This window comes from Rousettus aegyptiacus, unplaced genomic scaffold, assembly GCF_014176215.1.
Source record: "Rousettus aegyptiacus isolate mRouAeg1 unplaced genomic scaffold, mRouAeg1.p scaffold_m13_p_1, whole genome shotgun sequence".
Taxonomy (NCBI): domain Eukaryota; kingdom Metazoa; phylum Chordata; class Mammalia; order Chiroptera; family Pteropodidae; genus Rousettus; species Rousettus aegyptiacus.
The window spans coordinates 135,609,186-135,624,318 of NW_023416284.1; the positions used below are offsets into that span (position 1 = coordinate 135,609,186).

General features: G+C 32.9%; 1 protein-coding gene and 1 non-coding gene across 6 annotated transcripts in view; one reads left to right on the top strand and one right to left on the bottom strand.

Annotated features, from left to right (window-relative positions):
- The window catches only part of FUT9 (fucosyltransferase 9), a 167,920-nt gene extending 153,066 nt beyond the window's left edge, over positions 1-14,854 (top strand). For all 5 annotated transcript variants that reach the window (XM_016135599.2, XM_016135598.2, XM_016135602.2 and 2 more), the window contains one exon: positions 6,613-14,854. In XM_016135599.2, the coding sequence (XP_015991085.2) occupies positions 6,621-7,700 (1,080 nt within the window). In that variant the 5' untranslated portion in view covers positions 6,613-6,620 and the 3' untranslated portion in view covers positions 7,701-14,854. The remainder of the gene's footprint in view (positions 1-6,612) is intronic.
- Positions 2,941-3,059, bottom strand: LOC118605927. Its single transcript, XR_004952286.1, has one exon. It is a non-coding gene; the product is annotated as a 5S ribosomal RNA (ribosomal RNA).
- Positions 14,855-15,133: the final 279 nt, after the last annotated feature.

Sequence of the window (15,133 nt, forward strand, 5' to 3'; positions counted from 1 at the left end):
GAGAGGGTTTTTGTTGTTGTTTGTTTTTTTTAAGGCTACCTTGACTTTCACTGACTGGTTGCTATGGGCTAAAACCTGGCAATAAACATAGTAAGCACTAGTGCTGACAGTCAAATTATGAAAGCCTGTTGGCCTCTAGGGCAGCCAGAAAGCATGTTTTAGGAAAATGCCAGAAAAGCATTCTTTGGTCCTGTCTGTGTTATTCCCTATGCACAGGTGGCACGTGGGCCAAGTTACCCTTGGGCTCAGTGTCAGATCTAATTGTTCAATCCTCAGCTGAAGCCCAGAAATAGAGTTTCTAATATAAATAAAGACAGCAATTAAGAACTAGTGATTACAAGTAGAGAGAGAAGAGAGAAGATAAAATATCAAACTAAAGGTTAATCCTGAATTGAAAATAAAATTTCAAAGACAAGGAATATAGAAACTGCCCAAGATAAAAAAAAAAAAAAAAAAATCTGTAGTGCAGGAAAAGTGGCAGTTAGCAGCTTACACACCAAAGGAAACAAAGGTCTGAGACAAAAATGAAAGCAAAAAAAAAGAAAGAGAGAGAGAAAGAGAGAAAGAGTTTTTTAAACATTTGAGAGGTAATATCCCTAAAGATGAAACCATTGCAGAAATAAACCAGGGAATTCAAACATGTGCCAGAGTACGTGCTGAGGAATATTCAAGAAAAGGGATGGGGACCAAAACTGGCCAAAAATTTTCTAGTGTTCAGAAAAAGTAAAACTGAGGCTTACCACTGGAAATATCAGAGATCATTTCCAAAGGTTTTTGAGAAAGGTTCGCAAACACAAATTTGATAGCATTCCAGACATCGATCAGAGACTTCTTGCTAAAAAGTAAATGGCATCTTTCCCAAAGGCAGAAGACATTTGGCTTAGGATCTAATGGGAGAATTATAGGACCTCAGAGCAAGAATGCCCAAGAGAACAGTTCATTGGAATATGGGGTGTCAAGGGATTCTTTAAAAATGAAGGAATGAATATATAAAATTTTATATTACTTTGAGGCAGAACATAAATTGATACAAGTATCACAATTGGAAAGGTTATATTTTTATTCTTGTAAATGATCTTAGTATAAAAATTGTAGGGAAAAGTAAAAGCAAAATAAAACAATAAAAAGAAACAACCCCCTGCCCCCAAATAAATAAAACTGGGCAACTTAAATTACATTTTTGCAGAAGACTTTTGCAGAATCCCATTCTAATATCATGGCACTGAACACCATGATGATTATATGGGGGAACAAACTGGTCTCTGAGCTTGCCTAAACAGATGACTAATAGTTCAGTTAGACACTACCTACCACCAAATCTCTAAATTCTGGGTGGAGTCTATGGTTTAACATAAAGAGATTTGTTTGCTGTTTTGAGAATTTACATATAGTTTATTTTTAATCCAGATAATTATGGACATATTTTGAAAGATTCAAATTATATGCTTCATATCCTGCAGGAAGAAAGTAAGGAGGAGGGGAGATAATCAGATTGTTATTATTATTATTAATTATCATTATTATTGCTTAATTAGGGTTTTAGGGGAATTTGTTGATTTCAAGCAATAAAAATAATTATAACTAAAGTAAACAAAAAGGAAATTATTGCAAGTTGAGGGAGTATCCCTTGGAACTGAGGGAATACCGGAAGAATCAAGCCCAAGAAGGCGAGAGTCCAAGGAGCAACTTGGACCAGGCAGCAGAGTTTACAAAATTCACTTCTCAGAAAACCGTGCTGTGATGAATCAGTCCCAACATTTTTCCCTCTTGGCTCTTCCACTCAAGTTTCAAATTCCTAGAGAGAGTTCGAATAATCTGGCTTTCAACCTCAACATTGGGTTAGAAAAGGGAGAGACAGCCTTCTCTAAAGTTCCAAATATTGCACACAAGAAAGGAGAGATAATGTCTCGGTAAGAAATTGGGGCGCTGTTATCAGAAGTAAAGTGATTGTCGGGCAATAAAAACCAACAAACATCTGCTAAAGTACAATATGCTTATAGAGTAATTTTTACAAAAAGACTGATTTCATTGAATTATTGAAAGGCCCTACTTATATTTATTATAAATGTATGATTATATATTTTATACAGAAATTATTAATAATGAGTTTCGAACTTATAAGAGATTTATGTGCATGTGGTTAGAAATGGTAATAATTTGCATGGAAATCAGAAGGTGTCTAGTATTTCAAGTTTTAGCTGTGATAAGAGCTCTGATTCTAGACTATTTACAGGGAATAATATAATCACAAATAACCTATAAAGTACATTCTATGGTCCAGGCACTATCAGAAACACTTTACAGATTTTATTAACAGAGAAAAAGACATGATGTGACTATGTGTGGCAAATTTTTTTAACTATCCCTAACTTTAGTCCACCTATCTGTCAGTGATTCATTTCTGTTCTTTGGGGATGATCTGAGTTGATCTGAAGATCTCAAATGGATCCAAAGTTCTGTTCAAATGGTCTATAACCTTTACATATTTTCACCAAGGATCAAAAGTCTCACCTTATCAAGAAGGATTTGATTTTGCACTCACACAACAATTAGAGAATAAGGGTAACACGCAGCAATTGTCAAACATGTTGACCCAAGAACTCCTGAGGGCAAAATAGAAAATTTTTTCAACTCCATATGCCTGCTAGTGTGAGACAGAGAGGTGTGATGAAGAAGTAGATGGTAGCTGCAATCTAGGTTTAAAGTCCCAAGTGGCAAGTTACAATCCCAAGTGTCCTGTTCTATCTTATAGTTTTAAGCAAGTATGAATTGTGTTCTACAGTGTACCCTGTTTTGTTTTGTTTTGTTTTTTCATTTTAGTCAGCTTTGTTCTTTTTTTTTTATTTTTTTAGGAGAGGCAACTCTTGGTTGACCTCACAGATTGCAAGGACCTTGTCAGGTTATAATCCTTTTTTTTTTTTTTTTTTTTTTAATTTTTTATGCCTATAGCACCTGGTCTTCCTAGGTGGTCTCCCATCCAAGTATTAACCAGGCCCAACCTTGCTTAACTTCTGAGATCAGACGGGATCAGGCTTGTTCAGGGTAGTATGGCCATAGACTTTTTTTTTTTTCATTTAAAATAAGGATTCAACGCGCGAGCTCGCTCTCTCTCTCTTAAAGTAGAATTCTCAATCTTTGAAGAAGCCCCCTGTTCTCATTGGTTTCATATTTCTCTCCCTAATACCTTGAAATGTATTTATTGTTTGAGAACCCTAAGTCAAACCTTTTCTAATCAAAACTCTCTTCTATTCTTTAATATTCAATAGAGTATTCTTAAAGTATGACTGAAGGTCATCTCTTAATGGAAAACAGAATCATATATGTATCAAGTCTTATTAAGCAGTACTTTTACTGAAGATTCTGTTATTTTTTATGCTAACATTTTTAACTTACATTCTTTTCTAGTACTTGAAACTATTAAAATTAATTGGAAAGTTTTAATTATATCATTTGAGTTACAATTTGCTTTATGCTATACATCCATTGCTGTTTCTGGTGAGAGCTATAGTAACACTGATCTGGATACTTTTATCGATTAATAGTTCAAGATATATTGGGTATCTAACTGAATGTTAGTTATGAAGAATAGGTGAAAATTTCCTGTCAAGAGAATGTCAATTTGGCTTCAAGAGGCAAACTTTTATGACTAACTGCTCCTACTATTTAGTAATTGATCTTGATAGCAGTGAAACGTTAAGAGGAGATGTGCAGAGCCTAAACAAGAAGAACCCCTCGAGTGATACAAAATGTCCAGGAAATGGGAAAACTGAATGACACGCAGTGGTAGAAACATTGTTTCAACCTAGTGACCAATTCTTTTTCATTTGGCCAAAAAAAAAAAAAAGAGTCATAGAACTTAAATGTACTAGATAGATGCCAACTTTGAGACTTGACAGAGAGGCAAAACTGGGAGATTTTGCTCATCTAGTGGTATAGTTGACATACCTGTATGTCAACTATTATGGTAGTTATTTTGTAGAGGGGTATATGTTAAGTGCACAGAGAAAGCGACTCATATTCATTCACTTACATTTGGTTCATTTTTGTTTAATTAGTTACCAAGCATTTTACCTTGAACATAGCTGGGACTCAAATAATCCATCCACTCATTCATGCAACATATACAGTATTTATTAAGCAGTTACTTTATTCTGGTGATGAGGATATAGCAGTGAAGAAACACAGCCTGCATGGAGCCTACATTCAGCTCTCTCCAAGATAATTGCAGTCTCTGGTTGTAATCTGAGGAATCAATGAACATAAAATGTAGTTGTCAAGTGCCCAGACTCTGGAGCCAGGTGGTCTTGGTTTGAAAGTGTGTTCTGCCATTTTCTAACAATGCAATCTTGGTCAAATTTCTTAACTATTTTGGAACCCAGATTTCTTATCGATAAAATGAGAATATAATGCGGTAATGTATGTGGTGTGTGTGTGTGTGTGTGTGTGTGTGTGTGTGTGTGTGTTAGTTAATGTAAATATGTTAATGTAAGTGCTCGGATTAAAGTTTGGCACTAATAAGCATCATATAAGTGTCAGGTATTTTTCTTGTTAAGAAAAATTTATTTAAATTTAACTCATGAGGAAACAGTCCTTTATTATAGAAAGAAGGGTGCAAACCAGTAAAATCAAGACAATAAAACTGGAGGTGCCAAATGCACCTCAGTGGATTGCTGATGTTTATTTTATTTGTTGAGAAGATTGTAGAAGGGGAGAGCATAATTCAATGGTTAAGCCAGTTACTCATATTTCTGGCCCTCAGTTTCCTCATTTGTGAAGAAGAGATGATAAAAGATTTCCTCAATAAAGATTCTATGAGAATTAAAGGAAATGATGTATGCAAAGTGCTTGGCACAAAGCCTAGCTGAGAGCGAGCATTTGCTAAATGGTGGCCATTAAAGTTGTAACCTGATTATATTGAATTGATATCATTTATAAAGATAGTTTTTTTGCCATTGCATTTTAATTCAAAAAGGAGTTAAGGAAACTTCAAATGAGAGCATTTCTGAAATCTATTAAACATTGATCCGATAAAAAGAAAACCAACACTGCAGTACTTCATCAAATTATGTATACTAAAGGTTAATATTACTCCATGAAAAAGAAGATCCATCTAAGTTTTCTCAGTCTGTAGATTCCAGGGTCTAGAAAAAAATGAGAGACTATCTGACTAGTTAAATGTATAAAGTAGGATCAGTGTAACTAAACTTCCATAAACCTCCTCTTGAATTGCATCATAATATATTTTCAATACTTTTTATTGCTAAATTTTTATATTTTTGCATCTGTGTTCATAAGTAAAATAGAATTTCTTTAATTTCCATATCTTCTTTTGGTAACAAGATAGTTATTGGCTTTATACAATAAGTTAAACTCCTTTACATATTTTTCTTAGTTCTATAAAAATTTTTTAAGTGACAGTAGTATTCTGTATTCATTGAATTGTTGCAAAACTATCTAAGTCTAGCGTTGGTTTTTAGTTACCGTTTATAAATTCCATTTCTTTAACTGTTATTTTTCCAATCATAGTTTCTGATTAAAATTGGCATTTTTCTATTTGTGCAGAAATACAATGATTCGTTTCATCAGGTTTTCAAATTTATTACCATAAAATTACTCAAAATAGTCATTTTTTAGTTTTTTCTATGTCAAATTGATCTGTATTTACTTTTTTAATATTTAATTTGAATTTGTTTTCTTGATTATTCTTATCTGAAGTTTTTCTTAGTATTTTTTCCAATTTTATTGTTATAATTGATGTACAACATCGTATTAGTTTAAGGTGTACAATGTAATAATTTGACATGTGTATATATTGTGAAATGATTACTACAATAAGCTTAGTTAAATATTCATCACCTCGGATAGTTACATGTGATAGTAATTATCTCATATTTCTGCTTTCAATTTTAGTGATTTCTATCCATACCTTAATTCCTTACTACTTAGTTTTTAGTTTTGTACCAGTTTTTTTGCCAATAGAGCATTCGATTACCACATCCCAGTAGATATTGGATGGACTAACAGATTGTTAGATGTAAACAGAGATAATTATAAGAAAAAATAAAACAATGAAAAAACAATAAACAAAAATGTAACTTTTTCTTTTAAAAAGTTTGGTTCTTTATTAACTTCCATCTGAACTTCAGATTTATATTACAATCTCAAAAAGTGCATTGGTAAATAAGTGATTATATCAACTGGAAAATGTTTGCAATTCTCAGGTGATTTCAAAATACTGAAACTTTTAGTCATAGCTTTGGTGATGACAGTTTTTGTTGTGCAGTTTTCCAAAAGCAAATAAAAATATAACAGGTAAGGACAGCATTAGCAAAAAGCTGTAACTCGGCTTGAAGATATGTTGGTACATACATAACAAATTTTGACTCATTATTTGTATCATTTAGGGTAAACTTCCTTTTAAAAGCAGATTTCTTGGCTAAAATGAAAGCTGTTGTTCTCAATGGTTTGATAACACTGAAGAGGAAAATTAAGTTGATTTCACGATTAAGTGTACTTTAGCATGTACCACTTGTTGATCTCAAATTATATTTATAATTAATTTTTCATCCCTAACTCTATCTACCCCTCTATCTTTCTCTTTCTGTTTCACAGAAAAAACTATGACATCAGCATCCAAAGGAATTCTCCGCCCATTTTTAATCGTCTGCGTTATCCTAGGCTGCTTCATGGCATGCCTTCTCATCTACATCAAGCCCACCAATAGCTGGGTCTTCAGTCCCATGGAGTCAACCAGCTCAGTGCTGAAAATGAAAAATTTCTTCACCACCAAAACTGATTACTTTAATGAAACTACCATTCTGATTTGGGTGTGGCCATTTGGGCAAACCTTTGACCTTACCTCCTGCCAAGCAATGTTCAACATCCAAGGATGTCATCTCACAACGGACCGTTCCCTGTACAACAAATCTCATGCAGTTCTGATCCATCACCGAGACATCAGTTGGGATCTGACTAATTTACCTCAGCAGGCCAGGCCACCGTTCCAGAAATGGATTTGGATGAATTTGGAATCGCCAACTCACACGCCCCAAAAGAGTGGTATTGAGCATCTCTTCAACCTGACTCTGACTTATCGCCGCGATTCAGATATCCAAGTGCCTTATGGCTTCTTGACGGTGAGCACAAATCCGTTCGTGTTTGAAGTGCCAAGCAAAGAGAAGTTGGTTTGCTGGGTTGTAAGTAACTGGAACCCTGAGCATGCCAGGGTCAAGTATTACAATGAGTTAAGCAAAAGTATTGAAATCCATACTTATGGGCAAGCATTTGGAGAATATGTGAATGATAAAAATTTAATTCCTACCATATCTACTTGCAAATTCTATCTTTCCTTCGAAAACTCAATCCACAAAGATTACATCACAGAAAAGCTCTACAATGCTTTTCTGGCTGGCTCTGTACCTATTGTTCTGGGGCCATCTAGAGAAAACTATGAAAATTATATTCCAGCAGATTCATTTATTCATGTGGAAGATTATAACTCTCCCAGTGAGCTAGCAAAGTATCTGAAGGAAGTCGACAAAAACAATAAGTTATACCTTAGTTACTTTAACTGGAGGAAAGATTTCACAGTAAATCTTCCACGATTTTGGGAATCACACGCATGCTTGGCTTGTGATCATGTGAAAAGGCATCAAGAATACAAATCCGTTGGCAATTTAGAGAAATGGTTTTGGAATTAGAGCTTTCCATTGCTTGTACACTTGGCAAAGTATTTTGATGTGATATCACCTAAGTTTTGAGGAAGATAAGAGACGAAATTCTGCTTTTGTGTCACAGTTTATTTTTATCACTCTCTTGGGTAACATATATTTTGATGGAGATTTTTAAGAGCTCAGAATTAGCAACCATTCCACTTGGTTAAAAATTACTCTGTATATACCTAATTATGTACACTGAAAAATAATTTATTCTTTGCTATCACTTGTAAATGTTGATTTTTCACATTTTTTGTAGTTCATAATGTAAGTTTGTAATCCAATTGTTGTTTTTACACTGATCATCGTTTAATCTATTTGGGAAATGTAGTTGCATACCTTAAAATATGTTATATTTTCACTAAATATTATAATATGTAGTTCCAAGTTTGCATAATGTAAGAAAAGCATTTGTGATTGAATTTTAACCTCTTTGACTTCAAATTTGAACAAAGTGTGTAATTGTCTCTACTTGATCTATTTTTTGCCTATTTACCATGTTTGTGAAGGCAGACTTATTCTGTAGTGAATAAGAAAGATAACGAAGCAGAACTGTTCTATTCAGGCAGATTCAGACTTCTCATTTATTTTCATTAAGCTGAAAATGCAGCCACTTATTCTCATGATCTTAAGTTAAATTATTCAGGTAGTTTTAAATATCTATTTTGTTAAGATTTTTAGTACCTGGGGAAAAAATTCTTAATAACATTTAAAAAAATCTAAGACCATTCTCTTCTTGATCTTTATAACACATTATAATAAAGCAAGTAATTTCTTCATAAAAGAAAAGGATATGTATAGCTATAAATCATGTTTATAAATGGCACGTTGGTGTGCAGTTTTTCATAACATCAACTTAAAATATTTTTTCTCTAACCCCAATATTTAAAAGTTTTATTTTACCATATGGTTAAATAGACATAACATTTGAAAAGGTTTGTCCTATCGCTTAAAAGAACCTAAATAAAATTATTGTCAAGATAGTAAATATAAAATGTGAAACATAATAAAGTGAGGATTTATAAGATCTCAATGCATATTTGTTGAATAAATGGCATTGAAGGTCACAGAAAAAAATTTGTTTGTTTTATTGAAGTGACAGTTCTAACCTAAAGGTACTCACTGGAGATTATGTTTTATATTCCACTTAGTAATTATTTGTAATATAGCACAAATGACCATGGCCCTCAGGGATTTACAGAACCAAAATTAGCTTGTTGATATACTAAGTTTTTGGAGAATTCATCCTTGAACTTGAAGTTGCTGTATCGCATTTCTCCTCCATGAGGTTAAGGCTTGGTATAAACAGAAAACAGTAACTGAGTAAAGATGGGATGCTAAGGATTCCCACAAAAGAATCTTTAAAGACTTTCTTCTATTCAGGCAAAATACCCATCAAAAATTTAGAATGTTCTGATGAGATCCATCGGGGTCTATTTGTGATTTATTCTAATAGTCCTATTACATGCTAACATTAGCACACCTTAAATCCACAATCTTCTACATAAAATAAAAGAGAAGAGAGAGGCAAATATTATTTCAGTAAAAGTAGCTGGATTGTCCAACAATCCAGGTTGCCATGTGAGGAAACAAGCTCTCTGAAGCACTAGAAGGATTTGAGAAGAGGAAATTTCCTGCATTGGATGAAAGATTGTTTGACCCTCATGATCATTTCTATAACCTTGATTGAACAGGAACACTGTGTCAGGCAATGTCCTAACCAGAGATACAGATGAACAAGGTACTATCGCTGTGTTGAAGGAGCATGCAATTAAGTGGAGAGGCACAGAAAAACTTCCTTTAAGTCTGTTAATGCACATACTATTCTCAATGGAGTTTATGTGAATCACTGCTAATGTGATGAAAATAAGATAGCAAATTTTCCCAAATGTTTCTAAACTGCAAGTTTTGTTAACTCATTTGACCCAACGTAGCTTCCCTCCATATCATCTCTTCTAACCACACTGACTCAAGAAATAATATGTCTACATGGATGCTCTCCTGGATAAGGAAAGATCTCCACTCACATTTATTTTGTAGTATTAAAACAGTCATATTCATACATTAACATTTACTTCATCTTTCGGGCCTATAAAAAGTATAGGGACCTAAAGTTGCTAACAAGTTTAGAAAGTACCTGCTTTCTTCAAAAGCAGAAAAACATTCAATGTCGTAACAACCCACCTTTGCTGTGGTGGATTCTCATGATTTCAAAAAACTGAGAAACCTACGGGTATTGCTTCTATTGTCCACTATGAATTTGGGCTTTCTCTTAGGCTGTGACTAAGAGGTTGATAATATGATCCAAGCCAAGGCGATAACACTAAGTGACCAACTGACACATCTATGTATTGAAAACCTATCATCAGGTCCCAGAATAAGTTCAGAATTTGAAGTGCCAAAATAAATGAGTCAACTGAAGTCTTCAGTTCTGGATCCATTGATCTGTAAGTTAAAGGGCTTATAGCAATGTTTACAAACCAATCCCTTCGTTCTACTTATGGGTCAACTAGATCCAGAGATAATATTTATTCAAGACACACACACACACACACACACACACACACACACACACACCATAGCTAGTGACATAGACACGATTAGAATTTAAGGACCTATATTTCTTGATCCTGTGTTCTTTTTCATAACATTTTCATTTTATCATGGAAGTATGTCTCAGTTCCTAAAAATGCAAATGTCTTATTGGTATCTTAGGGTGTATAGAATGATAAATTATATGGAAGCACTTTGACTTTTGAAAAAGTATATAGTAAATTAAATATTGTACTTGTTAGCATTCTTTCTGTAAATATTTTAGGTGTTGAACTTTAGCAAGGGAAATGGGCTTTCACTATATTTTAAGTGAAATGCAGTCCTCAAGATGGTGTATGGTTCTAAGTCATTCTTTTAATAAGTCCTATGGCTCACAATTCTTTTTAAGGATATCTCCTGGTAAATAATATTGATTTGACAAAATTTTTTCACTGCTGGTTATACAAACAAATAATTATTCCAGGGGATAAATTGTGGTTATAAAGAAAGAATAAACCATTTAAAAAGTTATTTCAAAATATCAAAACTCTATTACCTTCAATGTTATGATTATTTAAACATTAATTATTGTAGGCCTTACTAGTAAGAATACATAAATGTTAATTATTACAGGCCTTATTAGTAAGAATATATACCGAATTCTCCATATCCAGCAGTATTACATTTATATTATAGTATAAGACATGACAGTCATTTTATGACAGCCATAAATTTGACAATATGAAGTAGGAACTAGAAAAAAAATTATCTTAGTGGAAAACCAATATCAGCTCTAAAGTTTTACATTTACTGCCTAAGTCCTGATAATCCTAGAATGTGCAGAAATGTTTTCTGTCCTGAGGACTTAAAAAGCTTAGAGCATTTGAGGTGAAAGAATATTTAGAAATTATTTGCTGAGCCTTTAAATTCTTGCCTCCAAGTGGAGGTTAAATATGGAAAGATTAAGAAACTATACTATTGAAATCTTTTTGCTTGTCTGTTTTTAAACTAGATTTCATGAGCCTTGAAGTAATCACCTAGATAATGTCTTTGCATGAACTAATATTACCAAAATAATATTTAGGTCTTTATATTATGACTTTATGTTTAAATATATCTTTGGGTTCTCTTGAACTCTGATCTCATTTAGGGAAACTTTTTTATAAATTAATTGTAATCAAGCTGTTAAATATAAAAAAACTGCAGGATTGAAAAGATATGCATGATGCCTAATACAGAGGAGGATCACAACAAATATTTGTTGAATGAATAAACAAATTGCATTTATTCAAAATATTTTTTTAAGTGTGATAGCAGTTTCAGCTTATTGTTACCAGTTAGAGATGATATTTTATAGTTTTTCCTTGGTCATTTTGCTTCCTGGGTGCAAAGGAAGGCATTTTAGGTGCTTTCAGTTGTATTATATTCTAAGACCCCAAAAGAAGTAACAGTTCAAGAAAGATTATAAAGAATTTGGAATATGTTCACATTCTATTCAAATACTAACATATCAACAGTTTCTAATAGGAAATACAATTATTATTTAAGGAGAACATAAAGTACAATCACTGCAAAGGGCACATATTTATTGCCAATATATGCATGGAAAGAAAAATTGTTTCTTCCTAACTGCACTCCTTTTTGTTACAAACATTGAGTCAATTAAGGTTTTTTTTTTTTTTTTTTTTTTTTCTGGGTGTCTCTCATCTAGAGATTTTGTAGCGTTTTGCAAATGGGTAAGCTCTACTACTATCCAAAGTGTTCTCCTTCTCTCAGTAATTCATATTGAATACATCCATATTCATAAGCATTATATAGAGCAGCTAACAGCAGATAGCCTGGTAGACTAGATATATGAATAATGCAAGCTGGGTTATTAGTTCAACAAACTGTAATTCTGAAAAAGCCACTGAACCTTTCTGCACTTTGTTGTTTATAAGGTTCCTTCTAGCACTACCTTTCTCATCTAAAATCTAAATTGATATATGCATGTATTTGCACATGAAACTTCAATGACCATCTTAAAATAAATTTTTGAGGTAAATACTCCAAACAGATTTTCCTCTTATTTCTCTGAATAGACATTTAAAATATAAAACAGATTATTTAAACTAATCAGTGGAAAGAGCCTCACCCACTGCTTGGAATATAGCAAAGTGCTCAATTAACTAACCTTCCTCCTTTAACTCCTTCCTCTTAGTTTCCTACCTAAGTCCTTTGCAATTCACGAGCCCACTACTCACTGAGACTAATGTCTGCAGAAAGCCAACCATATATTGGACATTATTTTTACATATTTTAGATTTTCCTATACCATCCACATTTCTATTACAATAATCTAAAAATTTTGATTGATACAAAAATTTCGGGGAGGCAATGAAGGCACACAGTCAATCCCCAGATGACAATAAAATAAGGAGCATCATTTAAGTAAGCCAGATTGACCATATCTAAACAATTTAGTTATTTTTAAACTCATGATTAATATATATGTATTCATTTGATTTAGTTAGGAAATATTCTTTAAAAGAATTTTAAAAGAAACTCTCCGACATAAGCTCCCTTTTATCAGCGTTACTAAAAAACCTGGTTCCTGGGTCTTCTGGACTAGAATTGCCAAAGTATTTATAAAAAATACTGATTTCTGGACCTTGTTCATGCAATTGGAATTTCTTCAAATAAGTCCAGAAAAAATATGTATTTTTTGGATGAATTTCCTAAGTTTTTTCTGTTTCATGCTATCATTTATGAACGATCATAAGCCAGAAGCTCTCAAACATGCATATATCTTTAGGACTTCCTGAATAAGCTACATAAGAATCATTTGAAGGAGGATTACTAGTACATAGCTTCTGATTCTCTGGGTCTGAGGTCAAAGCTTTAATCTATATTTTAAAAATCTTTCCAGATAGTGCTGCTGTGCTTTCAGGTTTGAGGTCTGCATCTTAGCCATCTGTTAAATGAGAAGTATTCCATTGTTCAACTGATGCGAGTTACAGCCTTTATTTAGTTCACCTGGAATCTTCTTAAATCTGTCACTAAAGTGTACCTTTACTTCAAAAGCCAAGATATTCTCTCTGCCTAAGAATTTTGTGCATAAGCATAGTGCTGACTAATCTCTTGATGTGGATCAGGTTATTTATAGCCTCCAGATCTTTTTTTAAGTTGTGAGTGGTGTGTATATATAGCAGTTATATCTCAAGTCTGGGCATGCAACTGAGTCACCTGGAGAGGATTTGAAATTGTGGATGTCCAAGCCCCATCACCAGAGATTTGTTCCAAATGGTTTGTGATAGGACCCAGAGGTGAACAGTTATTAAGACTCCACAGGTGATACCAACGTAGGTCCACCTCTGGGAACCGCAAGTCTACACAAAAGAAATGAGCAGTTCTTAGCCTTCAGGAATTATTAGGAAAAGAAAATGTTAGATACCTTGAAAAAATATCCTTTGTTCTCTGTTTAAGTTCTCATTTCATGTTTTCATTATGTTGTGTAAAGACTGGACTATACAATTACTAGGATCCTTTAACAGCCATATTTTATGCTTTTGTGATCTGCTTATCCACTGTGTGTTTTAAGAGACCTCTTTCCCATGTCCCAAAGTCCTTGATTGCTAGGTGGAAAGTACTTTGCAATTGGAATATAGCAAAAATATGTAACATATGGATTTTTGATGACCACATATTTAAAATGGAATCCCAGCTCAGCCTTTCACTGTGTGCAAGTCATTTGACTTATCTTAGCCTCAGATTCTTCATCTGTAAAGTGGAGGTAGCATTTTCCTAATGTGTATTTCATGAGGACAAATGCAATTTATAGACATTTAAGTGACTAGATAATGTGTTTAATTAGTACCGTTTATTATAATAAAAATTATAAAGAATCTAAAACTATTTACCCAATTTCAACTCTAAAACTCTGAAAATATTAAACAGACAGCTTATAAGAATCATTGCAAATTTAAAGTAGCCAATTTAAAGGAATAATCTTCAGAAGAGAAACAAGTAAATATAGTGTGGAAGCATCCATTTATGTCTTCTATAATTACTAAGTAATGGAAGGGGTGTGGGAGTTGGCAATGGTAGTGCATAGGCATTTATTTGCATTACTAAAGACATACACCATTTCTTAAAATAATTGAACCCCAAGCAGTCTAATTTTTCCTCACTGTTATGAGTAATCAGTAAATTAACAGTCAATTTAATGTATTATCAGTTCATATAGATCACCAAGGAAGGCAATAGCAGGAAGATTCTCAGAGATTATTTTCTTGTAATGAAAGAGGCCTAGAAATAGGCCTTAATGCATTACATCAGCTGATACAGTAACTTAGCCACGAAGTTAGTTAATAAGTTAGAAAACAGAATTAAGTCTTCATCTACTTTTCTTAAATCAAAAAAAAATGCTAAAAGTTATTTTTAAAATGTTAGTGTATAAACTCAATAAACAGGAACATATTTGTTTAGTGGTGCAGAAATAAAATAATTCATAGCCAGACTGTGATTAAGACAACTGTAATTGCTAATTGTATAATAAATAGAATCTTGACATAAATAATCTCAACTATTCATGTGCAAAAGTTTTAAATTGTACTGTAATAAAACAACTTAAGGGAAATTCGTATATTTATATGTAAAAAACTGAATGATATTTAGCATGGTATTTTAAAATATTTCCCCCTTGTCTCTCTTTAAAATATTAGAAATGTTTATTTCAGATACGATATTAGAAAACTTCAAAAATTAAATTATTTTTCTGAGTTATCTTACAATCAAATTATTGAATTAGTTATATACATGTAAAGTATGCTAAACTAGAGGCTGCTGGAATTTCATTCTGAAAAACAAATGTTTATTCTGAGAAATTTTAAGAATGACTTCTACAG